Source organism: Rousettus aegyptiacus, unplaced genomic scaffold (assembly GCF_014176215.1).
Source record: "Rousettus aegyptiacus isolate mRouAeg1 unplaced genomic scaffold, mRouAeg1.p scaffold_m13_p_2, whole genome shotgun sequence".
In the NCBI taxonomy this organism is placed as follows: Eukaryota; Metazoa; Chordata; class Mammalia; order Chiroptera; family Pteropodidae; genus Rousettus; species Rousettus aegyptiacus.
The window spans coordinates 84,683,647-84,703,591 of record NW_023416295.1 but is presented as its reverse complement, the minus strand read 5'-3'; the positions used below and the strand labels follow the sequence as shown (position 1 = coordinate 84,703,591).

The window sequence follows — 19,945 nt, the reverse complement described above, 5'->3', positions numbered from 1 at the left end:
GCACATGCACATGCATGTGTGTATATGTGAATATGTAGTACAAGGGTAGGTTTGAGAATGGAGACAGTTCTTTTAGGTATCTTAAAAATAGCAAATAGCAGGGAAGTCTTAAAACTTTTGGGAGGCCTGTAATTTCAGCCTTCTTACTGTATATATGTAGAATCAGTACTTTAATTGTTAGAGCCAAAATATAATAACTTAAAGGCATATGTATAAAGATTTCAGAATTCTTAACCCAGATAAATTTGGTCTCTTCACAATAACTTTGAGAGACCAGTAAGATGTTCATTAACTGTCAGAAAACAGTTAATGAACATCTTACTGATTTCCTTTCGAGCTGGAGCTCGGAACATTTAGGTAGTGCAGAAAGACCACGGAAGCAATGGGTGAATTCCACTTCCCTCTTCCGATTTTTGTTTTTTGCCCAATGACTCCCTGTGTAGCCCTTTTTTAAACTTTTCTGGACTTCAGATCATTGACTACTCTGCTTTTTTTCAACCAACCCTCCCTCTGCTTTGTCCATTTTATTCTTAAGACATCTTAGCCTGTGACCTTTCTGAACTTTCTTATTCTAGGAGTTTTTGTAGATTCTTTAAGATTGTCTGCATAGACAGTGTGTATCATCTGTAAAAAAGAACAGTTTTATCTCTTTCATATCTGTATGTTTTTTATTTCTTGTCTTATTGGCACGGGCTAGAACTTCCACTAGTCTATAAAATAAAGGTGATGAGAGTGGAGATTCTTACCTGGTTCCCAGTCTTAGGTCTGTAGGTTTTTTGTAGCAGTTTTTCAGCAAGATGAGGTAGTTCTCATCTAGTCCTTTTTACCTGAGTTTTTATTACACATGTGTGTTAGATTTTATTATTTGAAATCATAAGCATATTTTAAATATTAAAGTAGAAGTCATATATAAACTCACTTTTTTAAAAAATTGTTTATTAGAGCAACATTGGTTAATACAATTAAATAATTTTCAGGTGTACATTATAATTTGACATCTTTATATTCTATTGTGTTTACCATCCAAAGTCCAGTTTTCTTCAGCTACCATATATTTGATCCCCTTTATCCACTTCGCACTCCCCCTAATCTGCTACATTTGACCCCCTTTAATTGTCTACCTTCCCCCTCCATCTCCCATTACCCTCTGGTAACCACTAGTCAATTGTCCATGTTGCTTTTGGGTTTATAGCTCATATATGTGATAATCACATGATTTTCAACTTTTTCTGTCTAGGTTATTTCGCTTAGCATAATTATCTCGAGGCCCATCCATGTTGTCGCAAATGGCAGTATTTCATCTCTTCCTATGGCTGAGTAATATCCCATTGTATATATGTACCACAGCTTCTTTAGCCAATCAGCTATCGTAGGACACTTCGGTTGCTTCCATGTCCTGGACACCATGTATAATGCTGCTATGAACATTGGTATGCAAATATGTTTTCGGATATGGGTTTTCAAGTCTTTGGGGTAAATACCCAGTAGAGGGATTGATCACATGGTAGGTCAATTCTTAGCTTTTTGAGGAATCTTCCTACTGTTTTCTATAGTGGCTATACCAATTTTGCAGTCCCACCACCAGTGTATGAGGGTTCGTTTTTCTCTGCATCCTCTCCAGCATTTGTTATTACTTGTCCTGTTGATTATAGCTATTCTAACAGATGTGAGATGGTATCTCATTGTGGTTTTGATTTGCATTTCCCTAACAGCTAGCGATGTTGAGCATCTTTTCATATATTTGTTGGCCATTTGTGTCTGTTCAAGTCCTTTGCCCATTTTTTGATTGGATGGTTTGTTTTTTGTTGTTATTGAGTTCTCTGAGTTCCTTGTATATTTTGGATATTAGGCTCTTATTGGAGGCCTTGTTTGCAAAGATATTTTCCTATTCAGATGGTTGTCTCTTTACCGTGTTGACGGCTTCTTTTGCTGAGCAAAAGCTTTTTAATTTGATGTAGTCCCATTCATTTATTTTAGCTTTTACTTCCCTTGCCTTTGAGATCAAATTCATAAAATACTCTTTAAGTCCAAGGTCTTTGAGTTTAGTTCCTATGTTTTCTACTATGCATTTTATTGTTTCAGGTCTTCTATTCAGGTCCTTAATCCATTTTGAGTTAATTTTGGTGTGTGGTGATAGACAACAGTCTAGTTTCATTCTTTTGCAGGTGGCCTTTCAGTTTTCCCAGCACCATTTCTTAAAGAGGCTTTCCTTTCTCCACTGTATGGTTTTGGCTTCGTCGTCGAAAATTATTTGATTATGTAAACATGGGTTTATTTCTGGACTCTCGATTCTATTCTGTTGGTCTGTGTGTGTCTGTTTTTCTGCCAATACCATGCCATTTTGATTATTGTCCCTTTGTAATATAATTTGAAGTTGGGCAGAGTGATGCCTCCAGCCTCATTCTTTTTTCTCAGGATGGCTTTGGCAATTTGGGGTCTTCTGTGCTTACATAGAAATCTGATGATTTTTTGTTCTCTGTCTTTAAAAAATGCCAATGGGATTTTGTCGGGGATTACATTAAATATATTTAATGCTTTTGGTAATAAGGTCATTTTAGCTATGTTGATTCTTCCAATCCAAGAAGATGGAATATCTTTATATTTCTTTGTACCTTTTTCGATTTCTTTTAATAGGGTCTTATAGTTTTCACTATATAGGTTCTTCACATGTTTCATTAGGTTTATTCCTAGGTATTTTATTCTTTTTGTTGCAATTGCAAAAGGAATTATTTTTTCCACTTTTTCTCACACTTCATTATTAGAGTATAGGAACGCTATGGATTTTTGAACGTTCATTTTGTATTCAGAAACTTGACTGTATTTGCTTATTGTTTCTAGTAGTGTTCTTGTGGAGTCTTTAGGGTTTTCTATATAGAAAATCATGTCATCCGCAAATAGTGACAGTTTGACTTCTGTATTTCCTCTTTGGATGCCTTTTATATCTTTCTCTAATCTGATTGCATTCGCTAGGACCTCCAAATGTTATACTGAATAACAGTGGTGATAGTGGACAGCCTTGCCTTGTTCCTAATCTTAGAGGGAAGGTTTTCAGTTTTTCACCATTAGTATAATGTTGGCTGAGGGTTTGTTGTATATAGCCTTTATTATCTTAAGGTACTTTCCTTCTATACAGATTTTGTTAAGTGTTTTGATCATAAATGGGTGCTGTATCTTGTTGAAGGCTTTTGCTACATCTATTGATATGATCATATGATTCTTGTTTTTTAATTTGTTTATATTAATCGATTTGCGTATGTTGAACCATCACTGTTGTTGGCCAATTTTAGATCTTCTTTGGAAAATATATCTATTTAAGTACTTTGCCCATTTTTAAATTGGTTTATTTTTTTGATGTTGAGCTATGAGCTTTTTATATATTATGGATACAAGACTCTTATTGGGTGTATGATTTGCAAATATATTTTGCCATTCTGTGCATGATCTTTTCTGTTTCTTGATATTTAAAGGTTTTTAATGTTAATGAAGTTTATTTTTTCCTTTGTTATTTGTGAACAATAATGCTCTTTGGAGTAAGAAAAAAAAACCTGGATTTGAACCAAGTTGAAGGAAACTATTACTATAATAGTAATACACTTAGGAAAGAAATGGGTTTCATCCTAGATTGTATTTCTTGACATATTCAAAATTATGTTAAGAAGTGTAATTGATTGTATTTATATGAAACCAAGGGACTTAATTTTTTGAAAGTGTAAGAATTGTGACTAAATCAGCAGTGAAACAGCAGCTGAATAGCAATTAGAAATGAACGTCCTGTCTGTATTAGAATACTTCATATTTGTATGGTTCTTTTTGTTGCTAGGTTACCCGAAGGCTTTTTAGCTTTGAATGGCAAGAATATGGGAGTTAAAAATATGTTGTTTTATAGAAGTTTCTTTTTATTTTTTTCCATCTCCATATAATTAGCAAGTCCCTTGAAGCAAAAATTACAGTTTTTCCTTCCATGGCGTTCTCAAAGCAAATTATGTTCTATGAAAGTATTTTGTTTTTTTTATCATGCAGATGTGCTTATGCTCATGGAAGAATTGGATTTTCAGCATGAAGGAGCCAGTAATTATATACTAGTCAGTGTCCTTCATCTGCAGCCACTTAGCAATCTTCATTTTAATTGGATTTTATTGAAGTGAGGCCTGTGGATATTAATTTGGTTAAAAATGCTCATGCTTTTGAGTTTCTTAAGCAACGCTAACGTGTTTATGAGAAAAGAATGAAAATATGCTGGTAAATCCATGAAAATTCCATAATAAATTCATAGCTAAAGAAAAAAACTATTTGCCAACAAAACTATAAGCTAGATAACAAATAATCATAAAATTATTGGTCCCGGTACATGACTGTATCTACAGTATCATTTTACTGCCAAATGCATCCTGCCTTATGTTTTTTTACCCCCAAAAATTTATAACTTGAAAAATGTTAGGTATCCTTTCTAAGTTGCTGGAAATGAGAAATACCTGTGCAAATATGAAAACAAATAGACCGACAACGAATTGTTAGTTAAGATCTGAATTATTGCCCAGTGTAGCTAGGACAAGGCCTTCATTTCAAGATACACTGACTGCCTTTTTTTTGTTTTTTTAATTTAAATTTTTTTTTTTTACTGGGAAGCTAAGCCATTATTGTCTTGCATCGTCTTTAAAAAGAGTGCTGATGATGGGTTCTCACTGCCTTTCGTGCTTGTTTATTGGACTCTGCTTATTACAAGGTTTGGGATTCTGGTTCAGTATCTTAGGCAAGTGTTTCCATAGTCACAGATAGAGAGGAACGTGTTACAGAGCTGGCAAGTGTGCTGTGCTAAGGGGGAGACCACCTACAATACCCTGGAAGAGACTGTTTCTGATACCAACTTAAGCTGCAGCTAACAGCTTGCTTTTTCTTCTGTGTGGAAATAACATTTTTTTTTGACATTGTCATTTAAAGTTAATGTTAGGAATGTTCCCCTTTTCAGGGGGTAAAATCATATGGTCAATTTATTGTAATACCAGTTTTAAGGAAGGTTTTCTTACATGAGTAAAGTCAGATGGAGAAAGTTCACCTCCTACCCACCACCCCTTAAAAAAAAATCACTGTTATATATATAGTCTAGGCTTTTATTTTGGAATAGGGTGGCAGTTGTCATTGGTGCTGGATCACAGTGAAGAGGTAGTGTGGGTGGAGAGCTTGCTGATGCTTAAGGTGCTGTGAGTACATACAGCTTTCAGAGCAGTGTTTTTATTTGCACCAAGATCACTGACAAACATGACTACTGGGAAAGGTAGGCTGATCTAATGTATTCTGAAATTTTGTAATTTGTGCTGCTTAACTAGGAAATAAAACATCTAACTATTTAAGATTTCATAATTGCTCTTATAACTAAAAATCATGGCTGTAATTTAGTAAAATAATTGCTGTGAATATTTGCACTTAGGCAGGTAAAAAACTGTGAAACTTACAGCTGTATTAATGTTTGCATTCAAAGACCAGGAGGGAGCAAAGAGGCAGGGGGTAAGCCGAGCTTGGTCATGTTTTCATCAGCCTCTGTTTATTTTGTGTGCTTTTAATTTTTTTCTGTTCTCCTTTGTTCACAGTATGTGGGTTATGAAAAATGAATTATTTTGCAATTGCTAGACATTTGTTAGTAAGTATAAGCTGTCCTGAAAGGAATCTAACAGCTAGAAATTTCTAAGGTTTCCCAACAGTGGATAGAGGAAAAACAGAGATAAATCATAGCAGCGCAGGAGTGCTGTCTCTGTCTTGAGAAATCATTTCATAAACATTTTCCTTTCCTTTTAAAAACAGATTTGCATTTTTAAAATGCAAAAATGGTACCAAAAAACTAAAAAAGAAGTATTATTTACAGAAATCCTAATTGATTAGCCTCCAGTCTTTTCAAGGAGGTTTTAACTATGTTTTGCAGCATTGAAAAGATTTTGAAAGAACTCCCTGTGACAAGGTTTGTGTTTGAAAGAAGAGTGTATTTGATGTGATGTGAACAACCCATATCACTGTTTTGCTTTCCTATGGGATGGTCTTCCTGGCAGGCTTTTAATTTGTCTCTGAAGTATATGTTGAAACCTGACCCTGAAACAGAATATAATAACAAGGATTCTACCACTAAACAGATATTACATAGAGTAAATTGTACACAGTTAACAAGTATTCCTGAGTCCTCCGCTGCACAGAAATTGGCACCCATCCAGTTTATTTGCTCTGTGTTTATTTTGTGAGCAGTTGTTAAGGTGTGTTTATTTTTCAAACTAAATTTGATTAGGTTTGATGAAAATGCTTGTATTGGAAGATGCCGCATTTCTGATTGTTATATTTTCAAATTGAGAATTTAAAGTATATAATGATAGTATTCCTTTTTATTTCATCTCATTACATTAGTGTATATTCAGGTTAAACTGCTGTAGAAAGTCAATACCTGGCCAAGAGAGTTAAATAATTCATGTTCTGAAGTGACCTCTTTTGGAGCCCTTCATTCAGGATTTGAAAGTATGTTACTTATAAAAGTAGCATTTGTCTTAAGTTGTATTTTGGATCGGTTTTTAAAAACAAGGTGAAATAATTATTGAAGTTGACTAATTTATTAAAGGCCATGAAGAAAATGGATCTGAGTTCAAAATAAAGACTGTTCTTTCTCTTGGCAAATTGCCTACCTCATTAGTCATTATTACCTGAAATACAAGCTTAGAAACTTTGGTAAATTTTACTCAAAGTTGCTGCAAATGTGGTCACAGATTAAAAGCTGTTTCTTGTAGTGATGACATATTTGAATTTTCCTCTGTCAATCCATGATTAATAAAGGATCATTAGCAATCTGCAAAATATAATAACCATTCTACCACGGCTGTTGGTAGAATATTTTAGTATTTTCAAAGCACTTTTCTAGATCTCTTTTGTTTGTTTTTATTTTATGACCCTTACAGCAGCCCCATGAGTAGTCAGGGCAGCTTTTAAACATGGATACAAGTTTCACGGTTTCTCTAATTGTGTTGGTGATTGGACAGAGAGCAGAGCTTCTGTACTTTGCCTTCTTAGACCAGTGCTCCTTCAGGCAAACTTTGTAGTGGATCTGTGTTTCCTCCCTACTGTTGTGATAAAACCTTGACTTTGTTTGTTTCTTTGATTGTGAAATTGTGCCATTTTCAATAGTTGCCTTAGGGAGTAATTAAATGAAAGCATCCAAAGAGGTAGTTGAGCACCCTATAACCAAGTTTTAGACACTTTGAAAATGTGATTTTCGTAATCAGTTGTTTGCCCAGTGATGGGGGGGGGGGGGTGGAATTCTTGGAGAGGAACTTATGTTACAAATGGGATGAGTTTGTATTTGAAAGTAGCTTGGTATTGTGAGAGTGGAATGTTGTGGGGAAGATGAACAAAGGCCTTATATACTGTGATAAGAAACAGGTTTTTATTGTAAGCAGTTTACTTCTCAGTTAAATTTTAAAAATTGTGTTGGGGTTAGAAGATTGATATAGGAGGCCAACTTTAATTTTACTAAATATAACACAGCAGCAGCAAAACAAAATCCCCTTTTTCTTTCAGAAAACAAGGGACTTTAACATCAATAAAAAAGTAGGAAAGATGTAATTTAGAATAAAAGATAGTCTTTTAAGTGAACAAAATTTAACTATGAGAAATTTCCAAGTTTCTTCTTACGGGTCTCAGTTTGGTGCAGACTGGTGTAAATCATCCAAAAAATGCCATCAGTCCTTTTAAGTGGTTTTTGGGTCTAGATGACTGGGATGTAAATGGACAAGGGACTTTGGAGCAGGAATGAGTAAGCATGTAGACTGGAGTCCCTCAAACCGTGGCCTCATGAACAGTATGTGACCTGTGCTGGTGACTTGTCAGCTTTGATTTCCTCATGAGTTGGGGATAATGATAATTCCTGTGCCACTGTGAGGAGTAAGTGAGATTGATGCATGTAAATAGCTAGATGTAGGACCTGATCCATAAATATTATCCTCTGTGATACAGTGATGTGATTCACTGTGCTACTGTTAGATGATATATTGGGAGGTGAAAGTTGGGCTTATAGGTTTAAAATATATGGTTGATGTTTTTGTTCAGGTATTGGAAGTTCTGTAAGAAAAACAAGATTCAGAATCTGATGTATAAGATCTCTTAAAAGGAAACTACCATCCAGTGCCCAGATCTTGGTTTCTAGTACCACCAGGGCTCTGTAGCGAAATAGCTGATTCTAGGGCTTGAACAGGGAATACACCTACTGAGCCTGGTATGTCTTGTATGACAGAAAGTAGGGAATTGCACAAACCAAAACCAAAACAGTTATGGGAGTATGTCAGAGGGGCACAGTGCAAGATTCCCAGTGACCAAAGCTGGAACGGTTTGAGCAATAAAATTAAGTAGTATTGGATTATAACCCAAAGTATAAATACTGATGAGTCCATACTAATAAAAATAAATGATTGGAAAAATATTTAAGTGAGAGAGAAGAGACAAATCTCCCATGCAGAATTATTCCAAATCATTTATCTTGCTTCTCTATCCTAGAGGAGGAATGCAAACTTTCCACTCTGTGTGATGTGCATAGCTACTTCTTCCAAAGAATAACGTATGGAAAGGGAGAAAAGGGGTAACTTTGTAGTGGAGAGACCTGACAAAGATTACCTCAGGTGATCAGGGTCAACATCAGCAGTCTGGTTGATAGCATGTTCTCCTGATATGCTATAATGAGAATGGCATTTTACTTTGTGGTCTTCCTCCCCAATACCTGTAAGTTCTGTCTAAACACAATGGAAACATCAGACAAATACAGATTGAAGGATATTCAGAAAACTACCCAACCAGTACTTCTGGAAACTGTCATTGTCATCTAAAACAAGGAAAGTCTGAGAAACTCACAACCTGGAGGAACCTAGTGAGAAATGTAACTCGATATCCTGAATAGGATCTGGAACCAGGTAAAGGACAGTAGGGAAAAAAGTAAAGAACTCTAAATAAACTATGGACTTTAGTTAATAATACCTTGTCAATATCAATCAGTTCATTAATTATAGCAAATGTACCCTACTAATGTTAGATGTTAGATGTTAGAGAATGAGCATGGATAAATGACAATTCTCTCTGTACTATCTTCACAACTTTTCTGTCACTCTAATACCATTTCAAAGTAAAACTTTATTAAAAATGAAAAACTGGAAACTAGTAATGGAGTTGAGAGAGCAGCTTTTTATTCTCATTTTGTTCTTTGTTTTTTCCTGGTAATATATGAATTATGTTCTTTGAAAAATGTTCCAGAATTTATCTGGAACAGTGGGATTGTGTGCTTTTATTTTTTGTTTATATGTTCTATGTATTTAAAACATCAAATGTTGTTTATTAAAAAAAAAAAAAAAGAGGCAAGAGGACCAGTTGGAGACTATTCAGGCAACAGAAATCCACCTTAAATGATGAGAAAGACATGAGTTAGAACAGCCTCAGTGGGACAGGAGAGGGGAATGGAAGTGGAAGATGGCTGAAAGTCGCATTAGACACACTGGTTATTTGGACAGGCGGGTGGAGGAAGGTGTGGTGGGAAATGGTGAGGGAAAAGGAAGCGTTAAGAACTCTGTGTTTTGGCTTGACTGACTGGATGAATTGTGGTAGGACCAACTGAAGTAGGAAACTTGGAGGGTGAGGAGGTTTTGAGGGAGAGGATTATAGTTTTGGATAACTGGACTTAGAATTTTGTTTGTACATGGTTTGATTCAAGTGGGTTTGTATCTTGGAGTAGAGCTGGAGCGGGTATTATAGGATTAAGATTTATTAGAAAGTAGGTTTTTATTTTAAATCGCTATCTTATTTTTCTGTCTTATGCAGAAGGATGATTATTTCCCTCTTGGGTTCTTGAGAATGAAGTTATAAAAGCAGGGTTGGATGATTCGAAAAGACTATTACTCAATAGGCAAATAGCCCTCGGCGCAATCACTTTTTAAGTGTGAGGAAGAGTTCTGGTAGAAAAGCTTTCCCAAATTTGGCTCTGAATTTTTCCAGCCGACTTGCTTTTGTGCCTCCACCGTGGTCGTCAGGGAGAAGTGGGTCGGGGTTAGTGCAGTGATAATTAAAAATGACATTTCTAAAAGAATGCAAGGTGTAGATCTGATATTTGTGGGGTTTGGGTTTAAAATGGTATGGTTGATGTTTGGGTTCTGGCATTTAGTAGGTAAAATAGCCTTTCAGGGCAAGTTCAAAGGTAAAATAAGCAGTGTGGTCAAAAGGAGAATGTATAATCATTGTAAGTTTTTAAATACAGTCTGAGATTATATAAGGTATTGAAATAGTGTTGTTTCCTTGAGGTACACTTTTTACTCATTAACATACAAACTTTGTCTACAGCCTTTAAAGTCGTATAAAACTCCTCCCTTTCTCATGGAATAGTAAAAATGAAAGTCTGAATATATTTCTTAAACATCTCCACTGTACCTTTTAAGTATTTCTGTGAGAAATAAGTAACAACTTAAACCTACTATTTTCTAACTTTTTACCGTGAAGAAGTTTGGGTATTATTATCATAATTATTATTAATAATTATCAGTTCTTGTGCACACCTGTGTGCCTATGCTGTCAAAGTCAGTCCTTACCACTGCCTGGCCTTTCTCGGCCCAGGGGCTTCATACATATTGTTTTCCCTAGAACATACTTTACTCCTTACCCAGATTAATATCTGCTCAGTTTTCCGGTGTCACTTTTTGTGTTGCAAAGGCTTTCTCAGAAATGCCATCCTGGGACCTCTGTAGCCTCTTGGAAGACTCATCATGCTGACTGCCTGTTGGCTCTGAGAGTAGCAATTGCTTTTTTTCTCTGAATTGTCAGCATCCAGCCCAGGGCCTGGCATAGGGTGGGGAACACAAATGAAGGGTATGTGACTTCTATGGATGAGAAATATGCTCAGAGAAGTTGAGCAACTTGTCAAAACTAAGGAATATTGTCAGGATTTTTGAAGTTTGGAGATTTTTTTGAAATCTCTGTGCTTTTCACCACTAGACATGTCACCTCCCAAGGAAGGGTAGAGTCATATGTGGAAGATTGAATTCCAATTATTGTTTCAGTTTCTCAGTGAAAACTACACACTAATTGGTTTACCCCCTGTGTTAGATATGCCAAAACCTTTGTTCAGCTTGGAGGAAGATTATATAGCTCTAGAGTCGAGAGACTCTCATTGGCCTGGCCCCCACGGTACACATGCTCACAGCGGCTGCCTCCAGGTTCCACTGACAGAGGAGGTGGGCCCACTCCATAACCCAGCCACACCATGTGACTGCACCACCACCTTTCGTCTGATGTCCTTTCTGGCACGGATGCCCAGTCATTGAAAACACATTTACCCATTGACCTTTGGGATTTAGAGAGATTCGATCGAGCAAGGCAGATGGGAAGTTCTTGTAAAATAGCTAGGATGGGCTTCATGGGTTGTTAAAACTAGGTTCAAGACTGAATTGGAATATACATTTGATTTTTGTAAAAAGTTGGGGAAAAATGCAATTGAAAGGCCCTATTTTCTATCTTAAATTTTATTTTTGGCTCCTTCAGTTTACTTAAGTTTCTTTGTACAGAAGTGAAAATCCTGCTGTATTTACTCATCTGTAGTTAGGTTAGTCTGTGATAAGTTTTCTGCCTGCATATATGCTGTTGGCCGTGAGGCTAGACCCACAGGATCACGTATACGGATCTTCTGAAAAAGGATGACCTCACCGTAGAGCCCTTTTTCCTGCTGGAAGAGTGACCCCTGTCCTGCTACTTAATCAAAGGCATTCTTTTGCTTCATTGTTCATAGTAGGTTGGAACTTTGATCCTTCCCTTTCTCCCCTCTCCTAATCTTGAATTCCTGGTCCATGACAGAGCGCCTGAGTAATAATCCTCCCCACGTAGATGAGTGTTATGCCTTCAGTGAAAGCCCTGTCGTGCAATTTGGTGTTCCTTGAACCACACTGTCCAAAATGTGTCTTAGAAAACCATCAACTCTAACGTGACTTTAATTAACTTTCAAATTGTAAGACAAATTATTCAGATTTGAATGAATAGTGCACTAAAGAAACGATACTTAGTAGTAGTAGTTGGAGAAAATAAAACACCCAAACTTTTGATATATTTACTCAGAGATATTTATTAGGCAATATCCTCACAAATTCTTAAAACAAGATTATAATTTTTTCTTCACTACAATGGTTCTTTCTTAGAATGTCTCTTTTGAGCTATCCTGAACGTGACTGATTTCATGGGATTCATTGTAATCCCATGATATTCCTAATCTTTTTCCAAAGAGAGAAGCCTTAAAGTAGCTGAAAATTCATGACCAGAGAGTATGAGAGGTAGTAGTGAATTGATTTAAACTAACTTTCTATCAGGCTCTGTGCAGGGGGACTAAAGCAGGCTACCATAATGGGGTTAGGTGGTTAATGGAGGGGCCGAGAGGACAGTCCCAGCTCTGGAAACCTTGAGGGCCATAGAAGCAGGAGGGGCTTTCTTGGGGAAGGCTCTTTCTGCTTTTCTCTTACCCTGGACCTATCCAGAGATTAAGGCATGAACACACACATGTCTGAGAGTGACGGTCCCTATCAGGATATAGAGCCAGGGTTTCAGTCTGGTGAACAGTACTGTGGCTCACCAAAAGCTGTTAAATGTGAAGTCATTTTAAGTCACCACAGAGTACAGTGGTTAGCTCTTCCAGCAGGAAGGACAGTTTATTCCCATCCTCCCTGATTCACTCTCTGGGGAGCTCTTTGATATACTGAGGATACTAAAGTAGCAGTGTTTGTGTTCCCATCCTTTGCCTTTAAGTTGGTTCCAAGGGTGAGTTTGTAGTCTTCCTGAGGTGTATTGGGAGATACTCTCCTTCAGGACTGATCTTCTATACCTGATTATTGCTCTGCCACTGTGGGTTCTTTTCTCTGGGGAAGGCATGGTATTAACAGGGCTACTTCAAATTGGGCCTCCAGATTGGTTGGGAGATAACTAACTTCAGTAAACTTAACTGCTGAACATGGGGACTTTGCCTTCAATTCTCTGTTTCTTGGTGCCCAAGATGGGGATAGTCCCATAGTGGTGAGTCTCCTGGACCTGTCTGTCTGCGGAGGGCAGCTGGCTAGTTCAGTCATTATGTGTCAGAAATTCCTACCCCTTTAATATCTGTCCAGGGAGAGTCTTTGGAATTTGTTCTCTTTCACTGTATATTTGCTCAGCATGATAGTCCAGGGTGTTCCTGAATTATGTGAAATGTGCGCATATTTAAAGCATACTCACACTTCCAGTTAATGTTGAATCCCTTGATATCAGACACAAGTGATAGAGGGAGTCACATCAGAGGGTGTGTAGGCGGGCACAGTGGATCCTTTCTAAGTTTGTTTGGTCCTATTCTTTTTACCCCTGTTCTGTATTCATACAGCATATCCTGTGCATGCCTTTAGCAGAGCATCACACTGAACCATCACTGCTGCTCTTTGTATGTATCTGTTCCCCATGCCGGACTGTCAGCTCGAGTGAGAACCATTTGCTTTCTTACCTTGCACGTGGTGTGCTATTAGTATTCAGAGGAGGTATCCTCTCCAGTAGGTCCCCAGTGAGAGGAGGTTGGTGTTTCTGGGCATCCGTCAGTTTCATTGTAGAAGTAACAAAAGAATTACTTTCAAACCAAATCACCTCTCAGGTGACCCTATGCCTTGAACTTGATTTTCCAAGTTATAGGAGACTGGAGGTTTTAGGGGAGATTTTTTAAAAATTGATACTTCTTGGTGAAAGCATATTCCTAATTTAGCTTTTTCCTTTTGCTTATAAATGACAGATTTTTTTTTTCCTGTGACCTTGAGAAAACTGTGGTTGAGACTGCCCCAAAGCCTGTTGCAGAGGGGACAGATGGATCTTTTTCCTTTCAGATCCATCTTTAGGGAAGGTGGTTTGACCATGCCTTCTGTTTCTCAAAAACGTCCATACATTTTTTTTCTGATCTGTATATTCTTTTTAAGAGCATTGAAAAAATTAAATTCTTAATTCATCAGCTCCAACCACATAGTTTTTGAGGGGCTTGCATTTTATACTCAAAGCATAACGTGGTGACAGTGTAAATAGCTCCATTTGTTGAGTACCTATAATTTTCGTGTCTTTATATGTATTCTGTCTAAGCTTTATGACATCACTTTAATGTAGTGTAGAGAGTCTCTTGGTTCCAAATGACATAGGCTCCATTCCAAGTGTGTAAGTAAAAAGGGGAATTAATTAGTTCATATAACTGAGAGGTGTTGGGTAGATCTCGCTTTACTCCCAGGAATGCAAAACTGGTATTGTCCTCAGCTCTCTTACCACTTCTTGTTCTGCTGTCTTCTGGTTTGCTTCACTCTGAGGCAGGCACCACCTCCATTTTGTTGGCTCCAGCAGCTCTAGGCTTGCATCTCACAGCTCCAAGAGCAGAAGAAAGGGGCTCTAGAATGAATTACCATGGTGAATGGAGTGGAGCCTGAAGCTTTGGTCGGCCCTGGGTTTTACCCATTCCTTGAGGCAGGGGGGTGTGGTTCACTCTGAGAGTGGGGAGGGGAATGCAGGGGTTGGTTACCAAGAACTAACTGTTCGCTACTGTCAGTAGAAGGAGGGGGTTGGTATTGGACAGGCAACACTTAGGCTCCAGTTTCCCTTTTTTCACAGATGAGGCAATAAAAAAGCCTATTTCCATTATCTTTTAAAACCTCTTCTTGAACCTTGAGGTTGGTGTTGATGAAAGTGCAGGCCTATAACTAACGGCCCCACCTTGGGACAGGCTCACTGCTCGCTCTGCATTTCCTCACACACAAAGTCATCCCTGGGCACCTTCATCGTCAGCCATGCCTGCATCTCTCCTGAGTCGGCTCACTGTTACCTGCTTATGAACTGTAGAATAGCAGCCAGAACATTTGTATCAGAGACCCAAGGAAGAAAATAAGCCTCAGTCTGCTCGTGTGGACAGACCTAGTCATCAGTTCCTGCCAGTGTGAACAGTCAGCTCCCAGCAGTGCCACAGAGAGTCAGGTACCAGTGGACGTTTGCTTCTGCCCTTTTTGCATTTCAGTTCCTTCCCCAGTTTCTCCTGGTGTTTTCCTTGCCTGTCTTCCCCTAGTTCCTTCCCTTTTTAACTCCCTTTCTGTAGGATTAATAAAACCGAAATGAATTTTTGACTCGTCATCCTTTCTTTGCTCTCTGATTCTCTCTTCTCTCTTTATCTACACTAGGGGTGTCATGGTTGAGACAGTCTTAAAATGCCAGCTTGACGTTTTGGCAGGATGCTCTCGGCTGAAGGAATGAGACATGATTCTTTGTAAAGCTTGATTGTTTCGGGTTCCTTTTCTGTGGTAGACAGTGGATTATTGGTGTCAAAGGGGCAGAAGTAGCACTCTTTTAGCTCCCTCGTAGCTTCCATTATGCCATTTTCATTTTTGTGCTGTGAAATATGTGAATATTTACAGTTGGGTTAAACTTTTTTAATTCAGTGGTATTTTATTATTTTTTAAGTTGATTTAATTAGTTTCAAGTATACAGTACATTGGTTAGGCATCTATATAGTTCATAAAACTATCCCAATAACTCCTTCCCTCCCCTGACCCTCCATCTACCCAACGTATTAATGCTAACTTCATTCCCTCCGCTGTGCTCTCTATCCCTGTGACCATCCATCAGCTACTAATTTGTACTTCTTTAACCCTTCACCCCATTCTCTCAGTTCCCAAGCCCCCTCCCCTCTGTCCATCACCAAATTGTCCACTACATTTGTGAGTCTGTTTTTGATTTGTTTGTTTTTCTTATTCCTTAGATTCCGCATATAAGTGAAATCATATAATGTTTATCTTTCTCTGCCTGACTTAAATACCTTCTAGGTTCATCAAAGCAGTATCCTTTTCTATCTCCTTCCTTTTAGTCTCTGTGTGTTTTAATCTAAAGTAAGTCTTTTGTATTTTTTTCTTCTTAAAAAAGTCCCTCCAACATTTCCTGTAATACTGTCTTGGAGGTGATAAATTCCTTTAGCTTATTTTTGTCTTTGAAGCTCTTTATCTGTCTTTCAACTCTAAATGATAGCCTTGCTGGATCAAGTATTCTTGGTTGTAGATCCTAAGGCTCTTCATCATGTCAAATACTTTTTGCCAAGCCCTTCTGTCTTGCATAGTACCTTTTGAGAAATCAGCTGCCAGTCTTATGGGTGTTCCCTTATAGGTAACTGTCTGTTTTTGTCTTGCTGCTTTTAATATTCTTTGTATTTAACCTTTGGCATTTTAATTATGATGTGTCTTGGTGTGGGCTTCTTTGGATCCCTGATTTTTGGAATTCTCTGAGCTTCTTGAGGTTTTATGTCTATTTCCTTCACCGGGTTAGGGAAATTTTCCATCATTATTTCTTCAAACAGCTGTTCAACATCTCATTTTCTTTCAGGTACGCCGATCCGATGGATATTTTGACCCTTAATAGGTCCCATATGCTCCTTAAATTATTTTTATAGTCTTGGCATCGCATCTCTTGCCATTCCGATTGTGTGTCCTTGGCTTTCCCATCTTCTAGATAGGGCATTCCATCCTTTATTCACTTCATTTATTCCTTTGTTTATTCCATTTAATGTACTTCTCATCTCAGATAATGTGTTTTTTCATTTCAGACTGGTTCTCTTTTATAAATTTCATTTCCATTTTTATGTTTTTTATAAAGTTCTCACTGAATTTATCTACCCTTCCCAAAAGTTTATCGAACATCTTTATAACCAGTGTTTTGAACTCTGCATCTGTTAGATTACTTGACTCCATTGTATCTGGATCTCTGTCTTCCCATTTTGTCTGCCTTTCTATGTCTGTTTCTATGTGCTAAGCAAAACTCTTATGTCTCCGTTCTTACTTGTGTGGATTTCTGAAGTGGCACAGTCCTGAGAGGGGTTCAGCTGCCGGCCAAATTTAGCTCAAGCCTGTGTCCCACCTGTTAAGATTCAGTAAGCAATCCACAGATGCTGTGCTCAAAGTTGCCTCAAAAGGCCACACCAGAAACCGAGGCCAACTGCCTCCAGTGTGAATCTTAACGCTGCTCAGTAACAAGCACGTGACTCTCTGAGGATATACCTGGATGTGGCTTGGGTGGGGCCGCGAGTTGGGGGAGGTGGGGTTTCAGGGAATCCTCTGGGTGGAGTAGCCTTTGCTATCCAGCTTGATGACATAATGGCTATGGCAGTGCTGTGTCTGGCACATTGGGGGAAGAGAGGGCTCAGCAGGGAATAGTGGACACCACAGGCACTTCTGTACAGAGCGAGTCTCACTTCGGCCCTCATTCCGACAATGTCCCTGGTGCCCCCTGTGCACAGTGAATCGGCACTGGTGCTCAGAGCGAGCAGGTCCATCACCATGAAAATTCACTTGCAGACGCGGTTCCTTTAAGAGGCGGTGGCTGCTGCTGCTGTAGCTACCGCAGCCTCAGTCTCACTCAGCTGCTCAAAGCTAGGCAGCCAGCCCCGTGTCCTCACCCCATCCTACCTTCTGCCATTGCAGGGTGCTTTCTTGGATTCTCCCTAGTTTTATGGCTTGTTGCTTGAGGTCCCAGGTGATTTTCCTTGCTGCCGCTCCTTGTTTCCGTCACAACTTTGATTTGGTTGCCAGAGGGATGAACAGAGCCTCTTTCATCTTCGTCATTTTTTTAAGATTCAACATTTTATATGCCTTGTGCTCGGACAAAGGCATTTCTTAATTTTGTAAATAGGGGAGAAGCATTTTTTTGTGTCAAAGTAATGGATATTAAAGTGTGTTTTTCACAGAGCATTTTCTAGATTTTCTGGATTTGATTTGGGGAGGATACATATACCCCACTTCCCATATTTTGACAGAGGGAGGAATGTAGAAACTTCGAAGAAAAACAGCCTTTTACCCAAATACTCAGTTCAGACTACGTGGTTTGCACTTTTATGCCTCTCTAGGCACCATGCTACTTTCATTAAAATTAAAAGCTAGTGGGGACACACGGGCAAGAAGTATAGTTCAGATAGTAAGTTTATGTAAGTCTTTTGATCTGTGAACATGGGATGTCTTTATATTTATTTGGTCTTTAATTTTTTGTCAACAATGATATGTAGTTTTCTGTGTACATGTCTTACATTCTTGTTAAAGTTATTGCTAAGTAGTATTTTTTTTGATGCTATTGTTAATTAAGTTGTTTTCTTAATTTTATTTTTGGATTGTTTATTGATAATGTATAGATTAGAAAAGGTCATCTGTGACTAGAGATAGTTGTAGTTCTTCCTTTCTATTCTGTTTTTCTTTTTCTTTCTTTACTAATTGCCCTGGCTAGAACCTTTAGAACAGTGCTGACTAGAAGTGGTGATCGGGCATTTCTCTTGTTCCTGATCTTAGGGGAAAAGTATCTAGTCCTTCACCATTAAATATAATGGTAATAGTTTGTTTTTTGTATCCTGTAGATACCTTCATCAGGTTGAAGGTGTTTCTGTTCTTTCTAATCACTGTTTGCAGTGTTTTTAGGATGAAAAGATTTTGTTTTGGTTATTGTGAATTATTTCTCCTGTGTCTATTGGACATGTTTTTTTTCTTTTATTCTATGAATATGATGTAGTAAATTAATTGATTTTTGTATATTAAACAAACATATTCCTGAGACAAAAATCCCACTTTGCCATGATGAGTAATTCTTTTCATATATTGCTGGATTTGGTTTACTAGTATTTTATTGAGGATTTTTGTATCTGTATTCATAAGAGATATTGATGATTCTGTGTTTAAGAAATTCAGTAAATAATTTTCTTAAGTAAACAAACATCTATTATAAGAATTAAATAAAGTAATGCACAGAAAGCACTTAGCACAGTGCTCAGCACAATGGCAAATGGCCAGTTGATGTGAATTGCTTTTTTGGGGTGGTAGTAGTTTATTGCCATGACTCTTGAGTCAGACAGGCATGGGTTTGAATCCTGGCCCCGCCACCTTCTAGTTAGCTATGTGACTTTGGGCATGGTATATGTGGATGCATTAAGTTCTTTCACTTTTCAGAGTAAAGTAATAATAATACTTCCCTCTTAGTGTTGTCAGGAGGATTTAATGAGAATTTGCAAAGCACCAAACACAGGGCCTGGCATACATTTAGGTATGATATATACATTAACTATTGGTGCTTTTAAGCATATCGACTACAGTGGTATTGTGTAATATTTGAAACAAGCAAACTTATCAATAGGCTATTGAATAAATGTTATGTGAACAATTTAATGATAATTCTTAAAAATAGATTAGACTATTATACAAAAATATTTACTTAATATCAGTACTAGGCTAAAGAACAGTTTTTTGTACGTGTGTGTAATGATATGTTTAGGAATGCATTAAAATCTAGAAATGCATATCTATCAGTGTTAGTTTAATTTCGGGGGTTTGTGATTGTTTGTAGGCGAACTTTGACTTTTACTTTTAAAATAAGTATTTTATCATGGAAAAAGCTTTTTTTGGGGGGGGGGGAATCAGGAAGCTTAAAAAGATAATTAGGGTTGTAATAGTGTTACTTTCTTCATTTGGCCTCAGATATTTTTATAGCCTTGTTTGCCTGTATTATCTAATGAAACCTCACACATTTTTAAAAGTAATAAAAGCTTCAAAAAATGGTGCATGACCAATAGTTTGCATACGTCCACAAATTTTGCCCGGCTTCATAGGGATTGCCAGAATTAATATTTAAATACTCTCTTTGTGTTGGCCCCAGCTCTGTTCTAGGTGTCAGGAATACCAAGAAGAAAATGAAATGATCTCTACTTCAGGGACAGAGAAACAGATCTGTCAACAGCTAATTCCAGGGTGAGATGGCGTAAGAGGAACACAGGTAGCCACATAGCACAGAGAAGGGCATGGTTGACCGGATAGAGCTGGGCAGGGTCTCAGAGGAGCTAACAGCAGACTAGTGTTTTCAAGAATACATAGGAGTGTGCCAGGCAGTATGGGGCAAGACTTGTAGATAG

General features: G+C 37.8%; 1 protein-coding gene across 31 annotated transcripts in view; it reads left to right on the top strand.

Annotated features, from left to right (window-relative positions):
- Positions 1-19,945, top strand: part of CLASP1 (cytoplasmic linker associated protein 1) — a 239,473-nt gene that overhangs the window by 92,436 nt on the left and 127,092 nt on the right. Inside the window, exon 1 of one of the 31 annotated variants that reach the window (XM_036236827.1) lies at positions 3,478-5,272. The exons of the other annotated variants lie outside the window; for them this stretch is intronic. Within the exon in view, the coding sequence (XP_036092720.1) occupies positions 5,257-5,272 (16 nt within the window). The 5' untranslated portion in view covers positions 3,478-5,256. Of the gene's footprint in view, positions 1-3,477; positions 5,273-19,945 lie in introns of those variants that run through there. 31 annotated transcript variants of the gene reach the window in all.